The sequence below is a fragment of the Notechis scutatus genome, chromosome 5 (assembly GCF_049901735.1).
Source record: "Notechis scutatus isolate UNSWTSFEM ecotype Mainland chromosome 5, rNotScu1.2, whole genome shotgun sequence".
Taxonomy (NCBI): domain Eukaryota; kingdom Metazoa; phylum Chordata; class Lepidosauria; order Squamata; family Elapidae; genus Notechis; species Notechis scutatus.
In genome coordinates this window covers 5,320,829-5,346,676 of record NC_142013.1, presented here as the reverse complement: position 1 = coordinate 5,346,676, position 25,848 = coordinate 5,320,829, and the positions used below count along the sequence as shown (strand labels likewise).

The window sequence follows — 25,848 nt, the reverse complement described above, 5'->3', positions numbered from 1 at the left end:
GAAGTCCGGTTAAATTGCGGTTAAATCCACGTTCGGCGATCTATTATTTCTCTCCTTCCCGTTTATATTTCCACCCTGATTTTATACTTCTAATTTTAATCAAGTTTAATTGGGTTGAGTGAGCAGAATATATTTCATGCTGATGGGTTAAATTAAGACCCTTGGATGTTTCTGGATTCATGACGTTAAATTCTCTGAACAACATTAGCTTTCTGAAATAACCCACGTTCGTTTAGTTTAGGAGAAAACGTACTAGAAAGAAAACCACCGAATTGAAGGAAATACGACTTCCTTTTAATAGGACACAGTGATCTGCGTAGATATTTTGAGCCCGCTTTCACATCCCTGGGGCGCCGCCAGAATCAAGACGGTGTTGCTCAAAATAAATTGTAGATCAACATTTTTAATCACTTTTGATTCGGATTTGTTTTTATCTGCTGTGTAAAATGCCTTCGTTGCTTTTAACTCAGCCAATTTAACAAAAAACAAAAAACGAAGAAATAGAGAAAAATGGGATCTATCTTGCAGGATCCAATCTGGGTCCATCACCGGGGACCAGAAGTTTAATCTTATGAGCTCTTGGACTTGTCTGGGAGCCCAATGTGATGACCCAGGGCATTGCACAAAGGCAACACAGTCAAATAAGTAAGAAGAGTCCCTTTATTATCTCCCACTTTTTCATCATTTTAATTTTTGTTTTGTTGGAACTCTTTAACTTGGGGAGGGGGGGAAAAGCGGGGGGGAGAACTCCGATTCCAAGTTATTCACCTCTTCCTTAAGTCATGGAATGGAATAATCCCAAATAGGGCCAGAAATGAGGAGATGGGTCATAACCTCCCATGCCCTACCTATTTCTTTGCTGTAACGAATCATTTCGTGACCCAAGTTACAACAGGAATGAAAAAAGGGACTTATGACCATTTTTCACACTAACGACATTGGCAGCATCCTCGTGGTCACATGCAGAGGTGGTATTCAGCTGGTTCTGACTGGTTCTGGAGAACCGGTAGCGGAAATTTTGAGCAGTTCAGAGAACTGGCACACACCGCCTCTGACTGGCCCCGCCCCCATCTCTTCTCTGCCTCCCATTGAGTCCCAGCTGATTGGCTGGGTCTTCTTTGGTTGCCCTGCACAGGAGAACGGAGCTGGAAAGCAGGTTAGTGTGTAGGGGGGAGGAAATGGAGATTTTGCAGTATCCTTCCCCTGCCACACCCACCAAGCCATGCTACCCCCTCAGAACCAGTAGTAAAAAAAAATTGAATCCCACCACTGGTCACAATTCAGACACTTGACAATTGGCATGTACTCATGACAGTGGCAGTGTCCTGGGGTCATGTGAACCCCTTTTACGACCTTCTGACAATGGGGAAGCCAGACTCCGTTAACAACCATGTTACTGATTTAACAATTACAGTGATTCACTTAACAACTGTGTCAAGAAAGGTAATAAAATACAGCAAAACTCACTTCACAACTGTCTTGCTTAGCAACAGAAATTGTGGCCGTAAGTCGAAGGACTACCTGTAATGGGTGCTCTGCTAAAAGAGCTTTTCTTTCTTTCTTTCTTTCTTTCTTTCTTTCTTTCTTTCTTTCCTTCCTTCCTTCCTTCCTTCCTTCCTTCCTTCCTTCCTTCCTTTTTCTTTCTTTCCTTCTTTCCTTCCTTTTTCTTTCTTTTTCTTTCTTTCTTTTCATCCTTTTTCTTTCTTTGTTTTTCTTTCTTTCTTCTTTTTCTTTCTTCCTTTTTCTTTCCTTCCTTCTTTTTCTCTCCCTCTTCCTTCTTTCTCTTTCTCTCTCTCTCTCTCTCTTTCTTTCTTTCTCTTTCTTTCTCCTTCCTTCATTTTTCTATCTGTGTATCTTTCCCTTCCTCCTTTCTGTCCATCATTTATCCATTCATCCATGTCAGTTTTCTTTCCTGAATATGTATCTGAATTTTTTTAAAAAAAAACATGATGCCCATTGAAGACAAATGCAACTGAAAGAAGGGGGAGAATGTTGCTTTCCCTTAGTAACCCCCATGTCTGGTTGCTAAGTCACACACTCCATTTGGGGGGCTTGAAAGTGGCTCTACCTAGGCTGCTCCAGCTTGAGCTCAAAGCTAACCCTTCAGACCCCCACTTTACGGCCTTGCCCCTAATCCCACCCTTGAGTTCCACAATAGGCCCTTGTGTGAAACATCTCTGGGAACCTAATTTGACAAAAGAACTCCCTATAGCGAACGAGGCGTGGGTCGCGGCCGTAAGAATATACCTTCAGCGCCTATAGAAAAATGGACAACGGAGCAGAACAATTTTGAGTACTTCTCTTCCAGCGTCATGGCGGTGGGAACGGTAGGTGGGTTCCTGCCTGCTTTTCAGCTCAATGGAGACTCAGGCCAGCTGTTGTAAAGAAACAAAGCGAAGGAAAACAGCCAGTTACATGGGTTGACTTGGAATAAGTTCAGTCAAGGGCTTCCCTCTGGATGGATCCCCCCCTGCGTGAGGATTGAACACAATCCACTTGTGCGGTTGGACTGGGTTGGGTTTCTCTCTAGGTGAGAGACTTCGATCCAATCCTTGAAGTCCTACCAGAGCTGCAGAAATGCAGAGGTTTACGAGATGGCAGCCTGAGTGGACTTCTCCATCCCTCTCTACTGCACCTGGTTGGTTAGAATAGATGATAGATAGATAGATAGATAGATAGATAGATAGATAGATAGATAGATAGATAGATAGATAGATAGATAGATAGATAGATAGATAGATAGATAGGCAGGCAGGCAGGCAGGCAGGCAGGCAGGCAGGCAGGCAGGCAGGCAGGCAGATGATATTTCTCTCCCTCTATCATACCTATTTATCTGTCTACCTATCATATCTATCATCTATCTATATCTATCTCATTCTGATAGATAGGTGGGTAGGTGGGTAGGTAGGTAGGTAGGTAGATAGATAGATAGATAGATAGATAGATAGATAGATAGATAGATAGATAGATAGATAGATAGGCAGACAGACAGACAGACAGACAGACAGACAGACAATATTTCTCTCCCTCTATCATACCTATTTATCTGTCTACCTGTCATATCTATCATCTATCTATATCTATCTATCTCATTCTGATAGATAGGTGGGTGGGCGGGCAGGCAGGCAGGCAGACAGACAGACAGATAGATAAGATAGATAGATAGATAGATAGATATGCCCTGCTTGCAATTGAGACCAATCATGAATTAAGCTCCTTTGGATCTATTTTAACTTCATGTCCAGAAATCAATCAGTGAAGTGCATCGATGCAACTTGTTAAGTTTGTAACATGGTTGTTAAGTGAATTTGTCTTCCCCATTGACTTGCTGGTCAGAAGGTCACTTGAGGGAATCACATGACACCGGGACACCGCAACCGTCATAAATACGAGTCAGGTGCCAAGAGCCTGATTTTTGATCACATGGTTTTTCCAAGTTATGGAATCATCATGATTCCATAACTTGGAAAAACGGTCCCAAGTCACTTTTTTCCAGTGCCGCCGTAATTTTGAATGGTCATTAAATGAGCTGTCGTAAGTCCAGGACTACCTACACAAGCTGGCAGCCAAGGCGTGGGAGTGACAATGATATCTTATCATGTAAGCCAGTTCAGGGGACTATGCTGTCCGTCAATGTAAGACACTCGCATAATGCTCATGTGTGATTGACAGGAGGCTGAAATACCACTGGGATCCTGGGAAAGGTAGTAAAAGAACCGAAAGAGGCCCGAATGAGTTGCCATTTTCTCCGCTGCTTCTATTTTCAACCTGACCCGAACCATGTGGTTATTGATAGGGACTCTTAATGGTGGTCTGTCCCATTTCCCTCGATTTATGCCTCTCTGGTGCCCTGTGTTGGATTTTGGTTCCGGGTCCTTGAGAGACAGGAATGTCATTACTTTCGCCTCGTCGGCTGCTTAATCAGCCCTCCCAAATAGAAGGATGGATGGATGGATGGATGGATGGATGGATGGATGGATGGATGGATGGGTAGGCAGGCAGGCAGGCAGGCAGGCAGGTAGAGATGGGGGGAGGGAGAGAGAGGATGGATGGATGGATGGATGGATGGATGGATGGATGGATGGAGGTAGAAAGAGAGAGACAGATATACAGGATGGATGGATGGATGGATGGATGGAAGTAGGTGGGTGGAGATAGATAGATAGATAGATAGATAGATAGATAGATAGATAGATAGATAGATAGATAGATAGATAGATAGATAGATAGGCAGGCAGGCAGGCAGGCAGGCAGGCAGGCAGAGACAGAGACAGAGACAGAGACAGAGACAGAGACAGAGACAGAGACAGAGAGAGAGACAGAGAGAGAGAGAGAGAGAGACAGGCCCTGCTTGCAATTGAGGGCAATCATGGTCTATTTGCAACCTGACCCGAACCATCTGGTTATTGGTAGGGACTCTTAATGCTGGTCTGTCCCATTTCCCTCAATTTATGCCTCTCTGGTGCCCCGTATTGGATTTTGACTCGGGGGGGATTGAGAGACAGGAATGTCATTAATTTCACCATGTCACCTACTTAATCAGCCCTCTCACAGAATTGCATCCATCGGTAACCCTTTGCCCAGGCCATTTTTCCGTAAAAGAGAAAAATTCTCTTCTTCCACATCCCCTGTAATTCTAAATTCCTTTTTTTCCCCTAAATTCAAAAGAGAGAGATTGTTTTACACTTGAAACACATTTGCACCATTGGATAAAACATCCGTGTGGGTTTTGCTGCACAAATGCCTTTGTTGGATGGAAAAATAATAATAAAAGCGGAATAGAAATAAATAAAAATATGAGGCTTGTTTACATGCTTTGAATTGATTCTTTGCAATTACATTATACAGCAATTTCTGTTTGCCTTCCTATATCTAAGATTCCTTGCCTCAGTATTGATCTGGGTTGAGCTAACTGAGGTGAAGATGGTATCACAAGAAACCAAACACAGGACGAACTCTCAAATGCTCTATATCTGGACAAAGTCTCCCCATTATTATTATTTTTAGATCCTAATAATTTGTTTAACAACTTTCCTTCCAAAGATGTTTTTCCAAAAAGCAACTGGACTTTCTTCTATTTTTTTTTCCATTGAAAACATTTCGCTTCTCATCCAAGAAGCTTCTTCAGTTCTGGGGAGACTTTTCTTTGAAAACATTTCGCTTCTCATCCAAGAAGCTTTTTCAGTTCTGAGGAGACTTTTCTTCGAAAAGGTTTCTCTTCTCATCCAAGAAGCTTCTACAGTTCTGGGGAGACTTTTCTTCGAAAACGTTTCGCTTCTCATCCAAGAAGCTTCTACAGTACTGGGGAGACTTTTCTTCGAAAATGTTTCGCTTCTCATCCAAGAAGCTTCTTCAGTTCTGGGGAGATTTTTCTTCGAAAACGTTTCGCTTCTCATCCAAGAAGCTTCTTCAGTTCTGGGGAGACTTTTCTTCGAAAACGTTTCGCTTCTCATCCAAGAAGCTTCTTCAGTTCTGGGGAGACTTTTCTTCGAAAACGTTTCGCTTCTCATCCAAGAAGCTTCTACAGTTCTGGGGAGACTTTTCTTGAAACGTTTCGCTTCTCATTCAAGAAGCTTCTTAGTTCTGAGGAGACTTTTCTTGAAAACGTTTCGCTTCTCATCCAAGAAGCTTCTTCAGTTCTGGGGAGACTTTTCTTCGAAAATGTTTCGCTTCTCATCCAAGAAGCTTCTTCAGTTCTGAGGAGACTTTTCTTCGAAAACGTTTCGCTTCTCATTCAAGAAGCTTCTTAGTTCTGAGGAGACTTTTCTTCGAAAACGTTTTGCTTCTCATCCAAGAAGCTTCTTCAGTTCTGGGGAGACTTTTCTTTGAAAATGTTTCGCTTCTCATTCAAGAAGCTTCTTAGTTCTGAGGAGACTTTTCTTCGAAAAAGTTTCGCTTCTCATCCAAGAAGCTTCTTCAGTTCTGGGGAGACTTTTCTTTGAAAACGTTTCGCTTCTCATCCAAGAAGCTTCTTCAGTTCTGGGGAGACTTTTCTTCGAAAATGTTTCACTTCTTATCCAAGAAGCTTCTTAGTTCTGAGGAGACTTTTCTTCGAAAACATTTTGCTTCTCATCCAAGAAGCTTCTACAGTTCTGAGGAGACTTTTCTTCGAAAACGTTTTGCTTCTCATCCAAGAAGCTTTTTCAGTTCTGGGGAGACTTTTCTTCGAAAATATTTTGCTTCTCATCCAAGAAGCTTCTTAGTTCTGGGGAGACTTTTCTTCGAAAACGTTTCGCTTCTCATCCAAGAAGCTTCTTCAGTTCTGAGGAGACTTTTCTTTGAAAACGTTTCGCTTCTCATCCAAGAAGCTTCTTCAGAAGCGAAAAGTTTTCAAAGAAAAAATAAATCCAAGAAAGTCCAGTTGCCTTTTGGAAAAGTGTTTTTGGGACAGTCATGACCTGGATGATTGAGAATCTCCATAACTTTTCTCCATTTTTTTTCATACCCCTATTTCCTTTCCTTTTTTTTTTTTCCTTTTCCTCCATCTCCTCCTATTCTCCAAGAAATCCTCCTGCTTTTTTCTTTGCTTTTCAAAAATCAAAGCTGCTGATTTGAAAAGAATTGTTTTCCTTCATACAAGCTCCTGCCGGAGCAGAGGGGTTAGACTAGCGGACCTCCAAGGTCCCTTCCGTCTCTGTTATTCTATAGGTTTGCCTTACCCAAACCTTTGATATTGTTCTGTTTCTTATTTACATATTTCATGGGGTGAGAATTGCAATGGGTAATATGTCCCGTTACCGCTGGTAGGATTTGAATGACTGATCGTATCCAAGAAAACCATCAAAACAGAACCAGTTGTAGCAGCCGAATGAATATATAAACTTTTTGCAAAATGTATCTAAGCATCACAACGGGAGCGAATACATTCAGTGCTGTAAAAATAATGATATATTTGTTTAGCCCCAGCTGGGGAAAAATAACCCACAAGAGAAAATGATGCAGCCTCCCATTTTTATAGGAACAATTGAACCTTGGAGTATAATATAGTTATTAGCCTTTAAGGGGCCAGAGTTCTCCTTGATATTCATGTTGTATTACGCTGTTATGTTGTTAAACCAAATACGTTTCCAGAATATCAGCATATGTACTTATCCAAGTTTATCCAATGCAATGTAAAATGCAGTTGATTAATTGTGGGTTACTTATAGATAGTCCTTGGTTCACAACGGTAATTAGAACCAGAATTTCTATCCGTAAGCAATGCACAGATAATCCTCGAATTATAAATATTCCTTTAGTGACCATTTAAAGTTAACAACAGCGCTGAAAAAGGTGATATGATCGTTTTTCACACTTATGACTGGTTGCAACATGTTCAGAGTTTTGCAGCGTCAATTCAGTGCCAGAAAAATAAACACGGATGGCTGATGCTTTATTTAACATCTTTATAAACATAATAAGTAGATTTTACAAACCAGTGGTAGATTCCTCCAACATGGAGCAAACTCAAATAGAAACATGTTGCAAGTTCAGAGCAGAGCTCCAGTCTTCAGCAAGCAAGCAAGTTAGTTTCTCTTTTACTTTAGCTCCACAGGCAAGTAAGAGGAGAGAAACAGTTTCATTTTCAATAGACAGACTCAGAGCTTCCCATAGCTGTAGAGTTGCAGAGCTTAATAAAGAGCCACGCCTAGGCTACTTCTAGTTTCAGTTTCCAGCCTAGGCTACATCTAGTTTCAGTTTCCAAACAGTCCTCATTGGCTGATTTAGTTGCTATGCCTATTCATTGGCTATTCATTTTCATAAGTCGAAGGCTAACCTACGCACAGATTTCTGCTACCATTTCATCTCAAATGTACAAATCATGGGTTTTATTTTTCCAGCTACAAAAAAATATATCTTATTTTGGAAGACCTATGCAGGCGCCAATAAAAGAAAACTAACTTTGTGGCTGAGTTTTGTCCCAGAATTGTTACACAGAAATCTAATAATACAGATAAAGGGAGGGAGGTAATATCATACAGTATGTTTTAATACATGTGTTGGCAGCCTTGGAGTAAAAAGTATACATGTGTTTTGAGCATTGAATTGAATTTAGGAATTATGGTTAATCGGTTAAACCGTTTTCCTTTCCCACAAATTACAGATTTGCCTAATGAAGTAATATACTTAAAGTTCTATTGACCATAGCCAACTAGTCTTTTATTTTAGCAATTATTTACGTGCTCCCTGTTAAAATCTGCCTTCCTTGATTTCTCTAATTACATTAAATACCCCAATGGGAAAATTCTTTTTTAATGCATACAAATTAAAATTCCATTTAGAGGTGCAATGGGACTATGTAGCAACTTGAACACAAAGAAATGTTCCCGGGTAGCGATTAGAAGACAGAAATTAGGGGAAAAAACCCTTTTCTTTGTGTGTTAGAAAAATCTAGATGAGAAAAGTTTGTTTTAGAAAGACCGTATTTTCTTGGAAAAAATAAAGGACAAACTTGAAAAGGAGTTTAAAAAAGGCTCATAAAGATAAAGTATTTTAATTGTTTATATCTAATATGCTGGCTTTCCAAAGGAAAAATCAAGAGCAGAGCTGAGGAAAAACTTTACAAAAACGTCCATTCCAGTAAAAAAATATCTAAAAAGCATAAGTGAAGTTGTAAGAAGCAAGTATTAAAAGGATTTCTGCAATCAAGCTACGCATTGCATGATTCCATGTGTATATAAAATGTTAAATGTCCCAAATATAGATAGTGCTCTACTTACAACTGTTTATTTAGTGACCGTCTAAACTTACAACGGCACTGGAAAAAGGGACTTTTGACCAATTTTCAAACTTACAACCTTTGCAGATCCCAGGGTCACGTGATCAAAATTCAGACACTTGGCCACCGACTCATCCTGCAGTATCCTAGGGTCATGAGATCCATCAAGCGTGTCAGGATTCCAGCAGTTACCCCCATTTAAATCATGAGTCTCAAGCCAAACTTCCAAAACTTAAAAAGGATTTATTTGGGAGTTAACATATCCGGCACTGCCTAAGTGTAGCCAACTCTGAGGCACATCATTCATTGTCACCCTTGACCCTGGTTTTCCCCCACCCCTGGGTGTATAGTAATTCATATTCTCCAATGGGACACATCCATAGCCCAGAGTCATCAATCGTGCGCTCCAGTTAGAATTTTGCGGGGCAGAAACTTCAGTCACCTAGTTACTATCTTTGAAAACATTTATGGAATGCACTTTCGGTTTGCAAGCTGCCACACTGCTCCCCACTCCCTTTCGGTTGGCAACTCTAAAAAGACCATAGGAATATTTTATGAGTTGACAAAGCGAAGACAATGAAGAAGCCGGATTCACTTAACAACCGTGTTACTCACTTAACAACTGCACAGATTCACTTAACCCCCTGTGGCAGGAAAGGTCACAAAATGGGGCAAAAAAACCCAGATATTTTGGGCTCAGTCGAGGCCGTAAGTCGAGGACTATCTGTATTTCTAGCCCAAAAGAAAATCCATCCAGGGACAAAAAAACAAAGAATTTTAAAAAATACATATTCTGTTGAGGAGGCAGTTAAGAGATTAGGAAATGTTGGTGGTCCACTGTTTCCTCCCCTTCCCAACAATTAACACATTTCTATGCTTCCCGGCACTATGTAGAATATTCCCAAAGGAGCTGTCAAGTAGTAATACCATTACGTGATATTAACAGAACATTAAAAAACTGGTGGAATCGAAAATATTTACATCCCACCTTCCTGCCTGACAAACTCATTAAACAAATAATGACTTCTTTAAAAAAAGAAAAAAAAACCCCTAAAACTCTCAAAAATGTGGATTTGGAACGGAAGAAATAGAAAAAATCTGCTCCCTTGGTGGCCATTTTTGTTGGAAAGTTTGATCCTAAAATTGCAAGCGGTAAAATGCGATGTGTGCAGGGCTGGGCTGATACCGGTTCGCACTGGTTGGGGCGAACCAGATGCTAATTTTTCATCGGTACTTCCGATGACTGGATGGCCCCGCTCACCCCGCCTCACCCCTCCCAGGAGTCCCCATGTGGCCCATTTTGGATCCCGAGTAAGTTCAGGACTCACATGGAGTTTGGGGACGGCAAAAAATGGGCCGTACAGAAGGTCCATTTTCAGCCTCCGGAGCCCAGGAAGGGGGGGAACGTGCCTCTCGCAGGCTCGAGGAAAGCCTCTGGAGCCTGTGGAGGGCGTGGTGCAGGAGGCCGACTAGGCCACGCCCACCATGGCCACGCCCACCCAGCAACCGGGCAGAGAACAGGTTGCTAAAATTTTTGAAGCCCACCTCTGGATACGTGTTTCTGTGTGCAGGGGTGGGTTTCTACTGGTTCTGTCCACCTCTGTAGAACCGGTAGCTTTGAAGAGCAGCAGACATAGAACCAGTTCAATGTCTGCTGATGTTTTTGCTCACCCACCCACCCGGGCTCTTACCTGACCTTTATTTCCTGATTTTTTTTCAACTTCAGCTGCCGTGCGAGGCACAGGTGCAGTTAAAAAAGCAGGAAACAAGGGCTTTTTGAAAGGCTGCTTCTCTGCACACAGCATGCTGATGACGATTTACAGGCGCGTGTCAGCGTGCAGGGAAGCACATTGTAAATCACTGAACCTCATAAATGACCAAACTGGTAGTTAACCCTGTGGGATCCCACCCCTGTCTGTGTGTGTGTATGTGTAAAACTACTTTTTAAAGTTGAACAAAAAAAAAGGGAGCATCCTGTTTATTTGTACAATTGCAGGTAATCCTCAACTTACAACCCCAACGGCCCACAAAATGTCTGCTGTTAGCGAGACAATTGTTAAGTCAATTTTACCCCATGTCAACAACTCCTTGCCACAGTTGTGAAGTGAAATCACTGCGGTTGTTAAAAATTAGTCACATGAACTTTTGCTAAGCGAACCTGGATTCTCCATTGATCTGGTTCGTCAGCAGGTCGCAAAAGGGGATCGCGTGACCACAGGGTCCTGCAACAACAATTGTCATAAATGTGAGTCAGGTGCCCAGAGTATGAATTTCATCCCGTGACTGTGGGGATGCTGCAACAGTCGTAAGAGTGAAAAACGGCCATAAGTCACTTTTTCCAGTGCCATTGAAACTTCAAACGGTCACTAAACTCTTATAAGTCACGGACTACCTGTACTCATTCAACTTTCCTCTAACTCATATAAACTACGTTCTAGATTCAAGCTGCACGCAATGAGGCCGTAAGTCATTTTTTTCCCCCGAGTGCTATTCTTCGTATCTTCCGTCACTAAGCAAATGGTCTTAAGTTGAGGCCTACCTGTATGCCACCTCTGAAAATGACTTTTCGTCGGTTGTTTGCCTTGCTCCAGCATCGCTGCCCTGAATTACGAAACCACGAGCATCATCCGCAAAAAAAAAATATCTGACTCTTCTTTCCCCCATCAGGGTGGTCTTTCTTTCCAAATACCTGGTTCAGCATCAACTTAGAAAACCATTAACCTTCCTGAACACAAGATGGGGGTCTTTTAATTTTGAACTCTGTCATGGCTTTTACTTTTTTTTATTATTGCATTTCCCTTACCCGAGAAGTCCACAAGCTAATAAAAGGCCAGCTGCATGTGTAGCTTTGTTAAGGGTCTCTCTCTCTCTCTTCTTTTATTCCTTTCAATCCTTCTATTTTTCTTTTTTTTTTCTGCTGACCGGTGTGAATTTCTTTTCAATCTTCTCGGCCATCAAAAGGAGCCTGTGATGCTTCACTAAGCAAGCATTGTCTTCGCTCTTTGCGGTGATCTATCAAAATCGTTTCCCTGGCCCAGCTAACACCCTCACTCCATCAACCTGTCCGAACAAGGAGTCAATTTTCTCTGCCAGCTAACTAACCATCTTTGTTACTCGTCGTGTACGTTTCTCATTTCCGACGAGTATTCTTCTCCTCTCCTTTGTCTTTTTTGCTGACGATGGATTTTCCTCCTCTCTACTTGCTAAGCAGTCAGGAAGCGTATTTCCTGAAGTGTCTAATTTTCAGCCCAAGACAGAGGGGCCAATAATACCCTCAACCTATTAACCTTAAATTTCTGTTGCTAAGTGTTGCTCAACACCTAGCAACAAACTCATTTATTAAGTTGCTAACAAACTCATTTAAATTTAATAATCTCTCTATATAAAAGCAAAATACCCCTCATGCATCATCACAAAATCTCCAGAACCGTAAAGCCTACAAACTTGAAATTTGGCATATATGTTCCTTTCGACTTCTAGGTGCTCACTAAGAAAAGATTTTGTGAAATGACCATTATTAGAGCATTAGTATTTACTATATTATTATTATTATTAACATGCTCTGATGCTAAGGAGTTCAACTCCCCCTCCCCACCTGAAAAGAAATCTCTTCCAAATGCAAAACACAAGCAGAAGAGAGAAGTTTCAGTTTCACAACAGCAAGCAGCTTTAGTACAGAACAGTTGAGCTAAGCCACGCCCAGGCTCCTTGCTGTCTCCTTTCTCACACAGCAAATACTGTTTCAGTTTCCAAATAGCCCTCAACTCTCTCACACTAGCCAGATGAATACCAATGGAGGCTAGTAGGCAGAGGCAGATTTTTTTTTCTGCTTAACAACCATGTGATTAAGTTAACAATCGGGCTGATTCACTTAACAACTGTGGCAAAAAAAAATAAGGACGTAAGCTCAAGCGTGACTCACTTAAACGCCTTGCTTGTAACAGAAATTCTGATTGCAATTGTAGTTGTAAGTTGAGCGCTACCTATATGTCAATAAAATTCTTAATATTACTCATAGTGGCTATTTCCTGACCTGGTTTATCTGTAAGAGTTACAGAATAGCAGAGTAGGGAGGGGCCTTGGAGGTCTTCCAATCCAACCTCGGCTGCTCAAGCAGGAGACACTATACCAGTGGTGGCTAACCTTTTTTGGCTCCCGTGACGATAATTGCACATGCCAGCACCCAGAAGGCAATGCGTGCTGGGCCTCCCCCCCCCCATGTGCCCTGCGCATGCGTGTGTGATTTCCCCCTCATGCACTGTGCATCTCTGTGCATGCACATGCAATCCCCTTGCGCGTAGCGCATGCGTGCGCATCTCCCACTCAACCCCCCTCCGCCCCCTGCACATGCGCACCAGATACCCAACAATCAGCTGTCAGGCGGCAGCATGCGCATGCGCAGTGGGGCTCTTCCGGGTGACCTCTTGCATGCTGGGGGAAATGGCCCTATACCATTTCAGACAAACGGTTGTGCAATCTCTTGTTAAAAAGCTCCAGGGATGGAGCATCCACCACTTCGGACAATAATTCCAAGCAAGAAATTGTGACCGAATGAATGGCAGAATTGCCATCTTCCCAGGGATAATGTTTTAAATTTAATTTTTTTTTAAAGAATTAACCATAAGTAACAATGAGCTGTTGACACATAAAGAGAATAAGAGAGTTGGAAGGGACCTCGGAGGTCTTCTAGTCCAACCCTTTGCTCAAGCAAGAAACCCTCTACCGTTCCAGACAAATGGTTGTCCAATCTCTTCTTTAAAAACCTCCAGTGATGGAGTACCCACAACAAGCTGTTCCACTGATTAATTGTTCTAACTGTCAGGAAATTCCTGCTTAGTTCTAGGTTGCTTCTCTCCTTGATAAATTTCTATCCGTTGCTTCTTGTCCTGCCTTCAGCAGCTTTGGAGAATAGATTGACACCCCCCCCTCTTCTTTGGGGCAACCCCTCAAATATTAGAGCACTGCTATCATGTCACCCTTAGTCCTTCTCTACTCCAGGGAGCAAATGACCTATACCCGTGATGGTGAACCTGTGGCATGCGTGCCACAAGTGGCACGCAGAGCCATTTGTACTGGCACGCGAGCTGCAGGCAAACTTACCTCACTGTGCATGCACGTGCCTCACAGCTGTTTTTTTTTCCCGGTTGGTTTGAGGCCTTTTTTGGCCTCCCAGAGGCTTGGAAAAAGCCTCTGTAAGGCTTTTCAGGCCGAGTTATAGGCCTGTTTCGTCATTTCCTGTAATACCGGAAGTGACAAAACGGGCCTATAATTCGGCCTGAAAAGCCTTGCAGAGGCTTTTTCCAAGCCTCAGGGAGGCTGAAAAAGGCCTCAAACCAGCCGAAAAATCAGCTGTGAGGTGCAGTGCAGGTAAGGCGGTGGCGAGGGGAATTGTGCGCGCATGCGCAGAGGGGGCATGGGGAGGGGGGCACGCGTTGCATTTTGGGAGCCGGCACGCGAGTGCATGCGCGCTAATGTGCACACCGTTTTGGACACAGGAGCCCAAAAAGGTTAGCCACCACTGACCTAAATTATTCCATTAGGGTTTGTATTAGGTGTTGATTTTTTTTAACATACCTCCCTTACAGGAATTAATGCAGAGGAGGTCTCCAGATCATAATAATGATTCTGTGGTATACGATATCTTTTCTCTTCTCTTCGCAAAGGTGCGTTTGAGCCAGGGATGGGTTGCTACTGGTTCACCCCGGTTCGGGCGAACCGTTCGCTAGTTTTATCATTTTTAATGACCGGTTCAGCAAACCGGTAAATGCCAGCCCTGGCTGGCCCGCCCACCCCACCCCTCCCAGGAGTCCCCACACGGCCTGTTTTGCATGCCAGGTAAGGACAGGGCCGAGGCCTCCCAGAGGCTCGGAAGGCCGGAAGTGGGCCCATTTCCAGCCTCCAGAGGGCCTCCGGAGCCCAGGGAGGCCATTTTCACCCTCCTGGAGGCTCAAGGAAAATACATACATACATACATACATACATACATACATACATACCACTTGGGCAAGGAACACTCCAGACCACAATAAAGGAGAATATTTGTAGCTCACGATTGAAATGAGGGGTCCTTTATGCTCTCTGAGCTTGGTGATTTTCTTGCAGATATTTCATTATCCAGGGTAGGTAATATCATAAGTGCTAGGACAGGGGTGGGCAAACTACGGCCCGCGGGCCACATCCGGCCCGTTGGTCTGTCCAATCCGGCCCGCCCCTGAAAAAAAATTGCTGGGCGTGGCGTATTGCCCTGTGCCGCGTGGCCCCCAAAGCTGCAAAACAGTGCGGAGCGCTCTCGGGGTAGGAAAGAAAAGAACTTTGCAAAGGCCTTGGCTGGGAGTTCGAAATCACCTTCGAGTGCGACCTCTCCGAAGGTGAGTCCCCACCGATCCCCCTTTTTTTTCCGGGGCTTCCAGGCTTAAACTTTGCAGAGGCAAAGTTTGCAGGCTGGAGCGTCTTCCCGCCAAGGAGCGGGGAAGGGTTCCGCCAGCGGGCGGGTGGGCTGCTTAAACTTTGCTCGGGCGGCACTTTAAAAGCCTGCTCCCAGCACTCGAGCAACTTCCCAGCAACTTTCAGCTTCCTTTTTCCTCGCGGGCGCGCGCCTGGCCCCGAGCCGTGCGGCGGAGGGGAAACCCAGAGCGCCGCCGGGTCGCCTCCTCCAAGCAGCCCGCCCGCCTGCTGGGTGGAACCCTTCCCGCTCCTTGGCGGGAAGACGCTCCCGCCTGCAAACTTTGCCTGTGCAAAGTTTAAGCCTCGAAGCCCCGGAAACCCGAGCAACTTCACAGCAACTTGCGGCTTCCTTTTTCCTCGCGGGCGCTCGCGCCTGGCCCCAAACCGCGCGGCGGAGGGGAAGCCCGGCGGGCGGGCGGGCTGCTTGGAGGAGGCTCCGGGCTTCCCCTCCGCCAGGCGCGAGCACCTGCGAGTTAAAAGGAAGCCGAAAGTTGCTGGGAAGTTGCTCGGGTTTCCGGGGCTTCCAGGCTTAAACTTTGCAAAGGCAAAGTTTGCAGGCTGGAGCGTCTTCCCGCCGAGGAGCGGGAAGGGTTCCGCCCGGTGGGCGGGCGGGCTGCTTAAACTTTGCTCGGGCGGCACTTTAAAAGCCTGCTCCCAGCACCCGAGCAACCTCCCAGCAACTTTCGGCTTCCTTTTAACTCGCGGGCGCTCGCGCCTGGCCCCGAGCCGCGCGGCAGAGGGGAAGCCCAGCGGGCGGGCGGGCTGCTTGGAGGAGGCGACCCGGCGGTGCTCCGGCAGCAGCAACAGGCAGTTCCACCTGGGCTCCGCTCAGGTGTCTGGCTGGGGCTGTCAGGAGTTGCTACCGCCGGCGCAGCTCCGCGACTCCAGTCCGCGTTGCCTTGGGAAGGAAAAGGCAAAACCAGGAGCCGCTGAGCCTGAGCCTCCGGTGCCGCTGCTCCCGTTGCAAAGCACTCTTCCTTTTTGCCTTTCCCTTCCCAAGGCAACGCGGACTGGAGCCGCGCGAGCGCGCCGGCGGTAGCAACTCCTGACTCAGGGGGCCTCCGAGGGGAGGGGAAGGAGGAGAAGAGGGGGGAAGGGTGGGGGGCGATTCCCAAAAATCTTGTGCTGACCCGGCCCGTCTGTCAAATTTTAAAAGTCAATGCGGCCCCCGAGCCAAAAAGTTTGCCCACCCCTGTGCTAGGAGGAGGAGGAGGATTGTGGGGTCCTTAGTGCTCTCTAAACTTGGTTGTTTCTTGAAGATGTTTCACTACCAAACTAAGTAACATCATCAGTGCTAGAGGGGAATTTGGAACGATGGAGGAGGAGGACTGTGGGATCGTTGGTGCTCTCTAAACTGGTTGGTCTTCTTGCAGGCATTTCATTATCCAAACTAGGTAACATCATCAGTGCTAGGAGGGAGTAGATGGTGAGAGAGAGAGAGGGAGAGGGAGGGAGGGAGGGAGGGAGGGAGGGAGAGAGAGAGAGAGAGAGAGAGAGAGAGAGAGAGAGAGAGAATAAATAAATCACTTCAGCTGAAATCGGAGGAGCATTACTGGTGTCTCTGCCACTAAAAAGAGAAGACAAAGTTAGCAGAGAGCAGGGAAGCCAGACAAAGAGCTTTGTGAAGGAGTCTTAAGCCCTTGGTAGCTGCACAGTGGAGCAACTCAGAGCTCCTTTTAAATGGATTTTAATTGCACTCTGCTCTTTTAGGAGATGGCGGCTCTTCCGCTGAGTTTGTGGGGGGGGGGGGAAATCCCCTATTGAGTGTTGCCCGTGAGGTGGAAAATAAATGTTTTTTGTGCTTTGAGTGCCTTTATTTACAGGGCCAGAGAAATGTCATTGATTGGTTCAGGCTGAGATGGTTTCAAGGGAGCCCCTCGGGAGCCCATCGCCGAGCTCCCACTTAGCTTTTAGGCGTTCTTAGTGATTCAGAAATGTCTTCTCGTTTGCAGAGGGAACTTCTGTTGGTTGGCAGAGGACAAAGCAAGCTTATGGGGTTCAGCTGTGGGAAGAAATGGCTTAAGCCCAGGGCTGAGCAATGTGGTTGGGGGAGGCAGAGATATACATTTATTCATGTAATATATATCTAAAGGGAATGCAATCCATGTGAAGTGTGAATTTTTTAGCAGGTTGAATTCTAACCAGGATCTGCCGCAAAGGACAAGTAGATAGATAGATAGATAGATAGATAGATAGATAGATAGATAGATAGATAGATAGATAGATACTATAGGTAGGTAGATAGGTAGGTAGATTAGATAGATAGATAGATAGATAGATAGATAGATAGATAGATAGATAGATAGATAGATAGATAGATAGATAGATAGATAGATAGATACTGTAGGTAGGTAGATAGGTAGGCAGGCAGGCAGGTAGGTAGGTAGGTAGGTAAGGTAGATAGATAGATAGATAGATAGATAGATAGATAGATAGATAGATAGATAGATAGATAGATAGATAGATAGATAGTAATGCTGATGAAGATAGATAATAATAAGATAGATAATAAGATAGATAATGATGAATATAAATGATAATAACAATGAAGATAGATCTGAAGTGATGATGTGTGTGTGAGAGAGAGATGATGATGAAGATAGACAGATAATGAAGAAGATAGGGAGGGAGGGAGAGAGGGAGGAAGGAAGGAAGGAAGGAAGGAAGGAAGGAAGGAAGGAAGGAAGGGAGATCCTTTTAGCTGAGCCCACTGAAGGAATGGCAAACATCTTAGAAGGGACCTTTCCTTTTTTTTTTTGGCGTCTAAGGGAGAGAGACCCTTTGAGTCTTGCAAGATTCAGTTAATGTCACCTTACAGTAAAGGCAGAGCTATCCCACCTAACTGTCTATCTTATCTTTATTACCTCGCAAGGCTGATGCATAAAAGCAGGCGTGACATTGCTTTAAATATGCAGCAGCATAAACTTAGCCAGAGGTTGAAGTTCTTGCTATGTCTGGGTTGGAAAACAAAGTTGGAAAGTCGTCTTTATAGTTAATAAAGCTTTTCCTTCCTGCCCACATCACCCAATTGTGCCCGAGCTTTGCTGCTGCTTCTTACCCAGTTGTTGGCTTATTACAACTTGTCACATTTTCCTGTGTTAATCTAACGTGTAAAGAAAACATTGCACACACAAACATTAGCACTGTTTATTTGCCTTTGCTAGAATCCTTGTGCAGTGGGCCTCGTCCCATCCCTTGTGAATCGTGGGAGCTGACTTACTACACGTAGTTCTTCTGTTCCAGAATATTATTGCATTGCTCCTGGCATTTGACCCTTTCTTTTGCGACGTTTGCAAGTCAGTCCATTCTTGAGGCCCATTGCATCACTGCTTCTGTCAGCTTCACAGAAGGTGAAGGCATCTAGCCAACTTTGACTGATCTTGAAAACGCTAAGCAGATTGGGGCTGTTTAGTACTGGATGAAGTGAAAGAGAGGGACAGGAAGAGTAGTGAGGCAAGGCATCAAAACAGCCTCAGTTCACCATTTTCTGAGTGTGCGCCCCATTGTTGTTAATACAACCTCTCTTGGTAATGAGGACCTCTTTAGATAGACCTCAATAATGCAGAAAGCTTGAGATCCTACAAAGAACAGCAGATGCTATGGGTAGTGCCTACTCTGAGGTGGGTTAGAAAATCTCAGATTTATAAATTAGATTGGACAATCCCAAAATACCGTGCAAAGATAGTCAAAGAACTATCAACCATTAGTCCATTGTTGCCAAAAGAACATAGATGTCTTCTTAAAGATTGACTCCTGGGGGATTTTATAGTCCTCGACTTACAACAGTTCATTTAGTGACCATTCAAACTTACAATAGCACTGAAAAATGTGACTTACGATGGTTTTTCACACATATGACCATTGCAGCATTCCCCTGGGGTCATGTGATCAAAATTCAAATGCTTGACAACTAACTTAGGATGGTTGCAAAATCCCAGGGTCATGTGGTTAATTTTTGCCACCGTCTGACAAGCAAAATCCACGGGGAAGCCAGATTCACTTAACGGCCATGTTACTAATTTAAAAACATCAGTGGTTCACTTAACAACTGTGGCAAGAACAGTCATAATATGGGGCAAGATTCACTTAACAGATGTTTCACTTAGCAACAGAAATTTTGGGCTCAAGTGTGGTCATAAGTCAAGGACTACCTATATTCGTAAATGCTGAATCCCACTTCAGAGTAGGCACTACTCATAGTATCTGCTATTCTTATAGGATCTCAGCCTTCCTGTATTACTGAAAGATGATAGGCTAGAACAGGGGTGTCCAATGTTGGCAGCATTAACATTAAATTAACATTAACATTAAGTCTTATGGACTTCAACACCCAGAATTCCCCAGTTGAAGTCCACAAGTTGCCAAGGTTGGATATCCCTGACTAGACTTTCTCAGTCTTTGGTTGGTTGGCTGGCTGGCTGGCTGGTTGGGTTGGTTGGTTGGTTGGTTGGTTGGTTTGCTTGTTGGTTGGTTGGTTGAGTTGGTTGGTTGGGTTGGGTTGGGTTGGTTGGTTGATATCCCACCTTTTAATTCTGGAAATTAAGGCAATGAATTAAGCTCAGTGTCCCATCTTTCTAGTTTTCCCTCAACTTTCTGGTGAATTAGGTTGGGCAGAGAGAGAGAGAGAAAGTGATTGGTCCAAGGTCATTTAGGGAGGATCCGTAGCTGATTGTGAGCTAGAATCCGATCTACTCACCTATTAAGTCAGAGTTGCCTTTGGGTTGAGCAAGAATGAATGGCTCTAAATGACATTGTTGGCTTCCCTGCTGGAGGATGGACCAAAATCTAGATCTCCCTGCACCTAGTCTATCATTAAAGCACAACTGGCTCTCTAATGTTGGAACTGCATTACCTTGAATCCTCCTCCAGATTTTGGCCCAAATAGGGAGGAATTCTGGAGATGGAAAGCCCACATCCTCTGGAGACCCAACTGAGGGATGTTCTCCTATATGCAAGCCACCTTTTTATCTACCCAATCAAATGCCTTGAAATGCTTCCGAGACAAATCCTAATGCCAATTATGGAATCCTGAGGGATGGAACGCCCAACCTCAGCCCTGGTTTCTTTTTGACCTTTCACAATTCTTCTCGGTGAAGAAACACCTCTCCCCACCTCAAAGTTGACTTCTCTCATTGCTCACCGCAGCCATGCACCTGTTTGGCCTAAACTGGCACCTGCAGCCGATGGAAGGGCAGATGTTTGAGATCACGGAAGACACAGCTGGCAGTTGGCCTATGCCAACAGACATCTCCTTGTATTCCTCAGGGGGCACAGGGTTAGAGTTACCTGAGAGGAAAGGCAAAGGAGCCGGCGAAGGTACGGTTGGTGTGTTTTCCTTCTTGTGTGTCTTACCACCCTCATAACATCATGGCCTTCCCCTCCGGTTGCTGCTTCATTCCAGAATTTTCTAGAGCACCCCCCAGCTCACATCATCATCTCTCCCTTCTCCAACACTGACCCGAAACATGCATTATCACACCACCACAATCCAATCCAGAGCCATCCATCCAAAGGGGAGGGAAATATCTCTTTCATGTGTGTTTGTTTACTGTGTATTCTTCCAAAAATTCTCCTGTCTCCGCTGACATGTGTTGATAATTTAAAATAAAGTTTGTTTTAACACTCCTTGTTTCCCTCTGTCTTCCCCTACAAGGATACCAAAAGTTGATGTTTCTTGCTTAATTATGCTTCGTTGTTGTTGTTTTCCTTTGATGATTTTCTTGGTAAATGTACGCCTCATGCCAAAATATGTTTTTTGAAAGCTCCCTGAAACCATAAGTTTCGACCTAATTCGTTTACATATTGAGTTCAGATTCTAAATTATTCCATTTTGAAAATCGGGTGGAAAAGATACAGGTAATTCTCTGCTTACAATGACAATTGGAATCAGAAATTTCGGCATTAAGTGATGCAGTCATTAAACGAGGGCTTAAATGCAATCACGCCTGATTTTGCAACCTTTTTTGCCCTGGTCATTAAGTGGTTCATCACATGATCACGATTTGCGACCTTTCCTGCCGGCTTCCCCAATGACTTTCCATTGAGGAAGCCGGATTTGCTTAACGGCCGCATGATTCACTCTGTGGCTACAGTGACTCGCTGTACAGCCATTGTAAAAGTATTCATAAAATCAGGTCCAGGCAGATGGCAAGTTGATTTATGATTGAACCAAAATTCCAATCCCAGTTGTGGTCATAAATCAAGACTACCTGTAGAAGCAAAAACAAGCACAATTTTTTAACTTTTGTGTCAATGCTTCAATCTCTGGAAGTTGTTCATTCCTAACCTTTAATATCCAAGAATGCTCCATGTTTTCTAAAAATCTATCCAGCTTCTCGGGAGGCCGAAAGACTAATTGAATGTAGTAAACTGAGAACTATTCAAAGCTATGTAAAATCATCCTTTGTTTAGTAAAATTAGCTTGACAACCTACCACAGGATCTCAGGAAAAACTTGTAAAAGGTGAAATCCTGTCATTCCTTAAAAGCTAAGCATTGTGTAGCACAATAAAACTCAGGTGTGCTATGAAAACAGCACATTTTTAACCCCCATTAAACATTTGTGCAAATAAGAACTTTTGTGTGCTAGGCTGATAATCTACCTGAATTTTTTTAAAAAATGTTCTCTGTTCTCCAAATTTTCTGGGTCACAACTCAAATATGTAGAACACAATTGTGACTTATGCCATATGTAGATAGCATAAGTCTACATGCTTTTGGTACATGTACCAAAAAGCATCCAATTATATCCATTACAACCGTCATAAGTACGAGTCAGTTGCCAAGCCTCTGAATTTTTATCACGTGACTATGGGGATGCTGCAACGGTCATAAGTGTGAAAAACACGGTCATAAGTCACTTTTTTCAGTGCCGTTGCAACTTCGAATGGTCACTGAACGAACCCATTGTAAGCTGAGGACTTGATTTCTGAGTCTTAAATGTTTGAAAGGTGAATTTTTTAAAAGTGCTTATTTTAGTGTGGACGAGATGAGACTTCCATTATCAGACGTTTCTGGAAGCAGAGTTTTTCAATGGTTGCCTGTGCAAATTCCACTCTCTGAACAGAAAGCGATCTCTTTCTGTTGGCTGTTCCGCATATCCGCAAATACCACACATATTTTAAATAAACTTAACACCAAAGCAGTTAATCTGTCCACAGGGAAGAATTCGTGTTAACTTCCTAACAGATGGAATCACTTAAGTTTTAAGTAGACTTTTACTGTCTGAAAAATATAAAAATATGTTAGGGCTGCAAGAATCTACTCCCCATCGAAATTCTGGCCATTAAACAGGGTATTGTTGGCTGCATAAAAAAGTCTGCGGATGGAGAGAAAACATTTTAATCCTTTTATTCTCCAAACACCACTTCCATTTATGTTCCAAAAAGGAAGGGAAGAAAATGACAGGCCTGACTCCAGTTTAGAACGGTATTCCTCAAACTTGGTGTGCAATAGAACAGAACAGAACAGAACAGAACAGAACAGAACAGAACAGAACAGAACAGAATAGAATAGAATAGAATAGAATAGGAATAGGAATAGGAATAGGAATAGGAATAGACAGTGGTGGGATTCAGCCAGTTCACACCAGTTCAGGATAACCAGTTGTTAACTTTCTGAGCAGTTTGGTGAACCGGTTGTTGGAAAAAAAATCATTAGGGCAGAGAACCAGTTGTTAAATTATTTGAATCCCACCACTGGAAAGAGAATAGGAATTAGGATAGGATAGGATAGGATAGGATAGAAGTATAGAATGGAATGGAATGGAATAATGGAACAGAACAGGAAAGAATAGCATAGAGTAGAATAGAATCGAAAAGAATAGAATTAGAACAGAACAGAAAAGAAAAGAAAATATGGAATGGAATAGAATTAGAATAGAATAGAGAATGGAATAAGAATAGAATAGAATAGAATAGAATAGAGTAGAGTAGAATAGAATAGAATAGAATAGAATAGAATAGAATAGAATAGAATAGAATAGAATAGAATAGAATAGAATAGAATAACAGAGTTGGAAGGGACCTTGGAGATCTTCTAGTCCAACCCCCTGCTTAGGCAGGAAACCCTATAACCACTTCAGACAAATGGTTATCCAATCTCTTCTTAAAAACTTCCAGTGTTGGAGCATTTACAACTCCCAGAGGCAAGTCGTTCCATTGATTAATTGTTCTAACGGTCAGGAAATTTCTCCTTAGTTCTAGGTTGGTGATGAAGTAGTGTGGACTTCAATTCCTAGAATTCCCCTACCAGCATAGATGGATAGCTGGGGAATTCTGGGAGTTGAAGTTCACTCCTCTTGAAGTTGTCAAAATTGAGAAATGCCGATTTAGATGTTTAGGTTATCTTTCTATATCTCTGAAATTCAGGGATAAATAGCCATCCGTATGAGCTCAAAAATGCTGCTACAAATAAGTGTAAAGCTTTAGCAAATGTCAGAAAAACACACCAAGTTGCAGAAATACATGAATAATTTTTAAAAGGAGGACTCCCAAATTGCCCTGTGAGGCCTAGTACTCTCAGCGGGGGAGACAAACAGATTTATTTTTACTCACAGGTGGTCCTCGAATTACAATAGTTCCTTTACTGACCGTTTGAAGTTACAACAGCACTGAAAATAAGTGACTTGTAGCCATTTTTCACACTTATGGTCATCCCCATGGTCACGTGATTAAAATTCAGACACTTGGCAATTGACTCAGATTTATGACCGTCACAGTGTCCCGGGGTCATGTGATCCCCTTTCGCGACCTCCTGATGACCACAATCAACAGAGAAGCCAGATTCACTTAACAATGGTGTTACTAACTTAACAATTGAAGTGATTCACTTAACAACTGCGACAGGAAAGGTCGTAAATTGGAACGCTTAACCACTTTCTCCCTCAGCCACAGAAATTTTGGGCACAATTGTGCTCATAAGTCAAAGACCACCTATGTCAACTTTACATGCCATTCACCTCGCGGTTGCGAGGTGACACCGAACAGCTTACAACATAATAAAACATATGGAAATAAAAGCCATTATAAATTCAACACCAGATTAAATTACAAGAGTATAAATGATTTTTTTAAAAAAAAAATCATCCCACAGTGGAGTGGTGGAGTGGCTTTTCTGTTACTACACCAGCAGAGATAGTGTAGATAAGAGAGTGGTTGTAAGAGAAGAATAAATTGGCCTTCCGTTCTTCAAAACACTGCTTTAAATTTGGGAGAGAAAAAAATGATATAATGAGAAGATTCAAAGGATGCAAAGACTTACGAAGAAAGGTTTAACTATTATATCTGTGGGTCCCTCACCTTTGTGGTTTTTAATTTCATTTTTTCCTACTTTTTCAATAAACGCACACACACACACGGAAAGGCACTCGTGTAAATAGAACCAGCTGTAATTGTCTGAATAGACAATTAGATAAAGATATTTTCCTAGATAAAGACCAAGACACATCAGTAATAATGATGATGATAATTTTGCAAAATACATCAAGAATTTGCAGCTTCCTGCAATAACACCAGTAGAACTGCAAAAATACTGCACCACTACTCAGAACAGTGTACATTTTAAGCAGATACTTGGTTGACATACCTAGGAGGCTAGCAGCAACCCATATCCTCCATCAAAGCCAGTCAGTGATATTTGTGATACATTTTTAAACGTTCAGTTGACTAAGTTTCATGTTTAATGAATAAACATTTATAATAATAACAACAACAACAGCAGTAACAATCAATTGAAGATAGCCTTAATACGTATTTCTGCCTTCCTCGTTCCTGAAAAAGGACCATAAAAATGACAGCAGAGGGAAGTTCCCTAACAACTTTTTTTTTTTTTTTTTGGTACGAAACATTTTTAAAAATTTAATCTTGATCATAAAAATTCCAAAGGAATAGAAGGTTAGAAATTTGTAGTTACAGCCTCTCAGATTGGAGGGGGGGGGAAATAATGTCTTGATTATCCAAAGAGGAGAGCATTGTTCAATTAAGAGAACCATCATTTAATCCAAGATTTTGTTTTTTTTTATTTTCCTATATTTCAGCAGGAAAGTCCAGTACTTTTTTTCCCGAAGACAGTTTTATAGAAACCGGGGAGATTGATGTCGGCAGACGAGTCACGCAGAAGATCCCTCCCAGCATATTTTGGAGATCTCAGGTGTACATCGACCATCCTGTACATTTGAAATTTAATGTTTCATTGGGAAAATCAGCTCTGGTTGGGATTTACGGACGAAAAGGACTCCCACCTTCGCACACCCAGGTGAGGTGGACTCTGAGGAGATACAAATAAAACTAGAATGATTAGTACTCATGCTTTGAACGTAGGATGCAATAAAGGTAGTCCTTGACCGGCAGCCCGGGCAAAAATTTTCTCTCTCACCACAGGCTAACAAGTCTGTCCAGCAGGGAGATGAATAGTTGTCTGTCACATCTATTCATCTCCGCCCCCTGCCTTTTATCCCCAGAGCTAGGGTGGGGCTTCACTAGCAGCTATGGCTCTTCCGTCCCAAGGACCGGCCCATAGATTTCCTCTCCTCTGCCTTCTGCGCATCTATGCATCAGGCACTGGGCCCAGCTGTTCCTCCTCTTCCTCATCAGCCACCTCCAGATCTGGGGGCTGTTGACTCTCCATCTGAGGGCTGATGGACAGCCCAGGCTCAGCCTCTCTCTCTCTCTCCCAGTTCCATTCTCCCTTGGAGCTCCCGTCCTGAGG

General features: G+C 43.3%; 1 protein-coding gene across 9 annotated transcripts in view; it reads left to right on the top strand.

Moving 5' to 3' along the window:
- Positions 1–25,848, top strand: part of TENM4 (teneurin transmembrane protein 4) — a 559,913-nt gene that overhangs the window by 414,641 nt on the left and 119,424 nt on the right. For 5 of the 9 annotated variants that reach the window (XM_087966004.1, XM_087966001.1, XM_087966000.1 and 2 more), the window contains 2 exons: positions 20,288–20,458; positions 25,178–25,395. In XM_087966004.1, coding sequence (XP_087822130.1) covers positions 20,288–20,458; positions 25,178–25,395 — 389 coding nt within the window. The remainder of the gene's footprint in view (positions 1–20,287; positions 20,459–25,177; positions 25,396–25,848) is intronic. The other 4 variants (XM_087965999.1, XM_087965997.1, XM_087966003.1 and 1 more) reach the window with 3 other exon arrangements.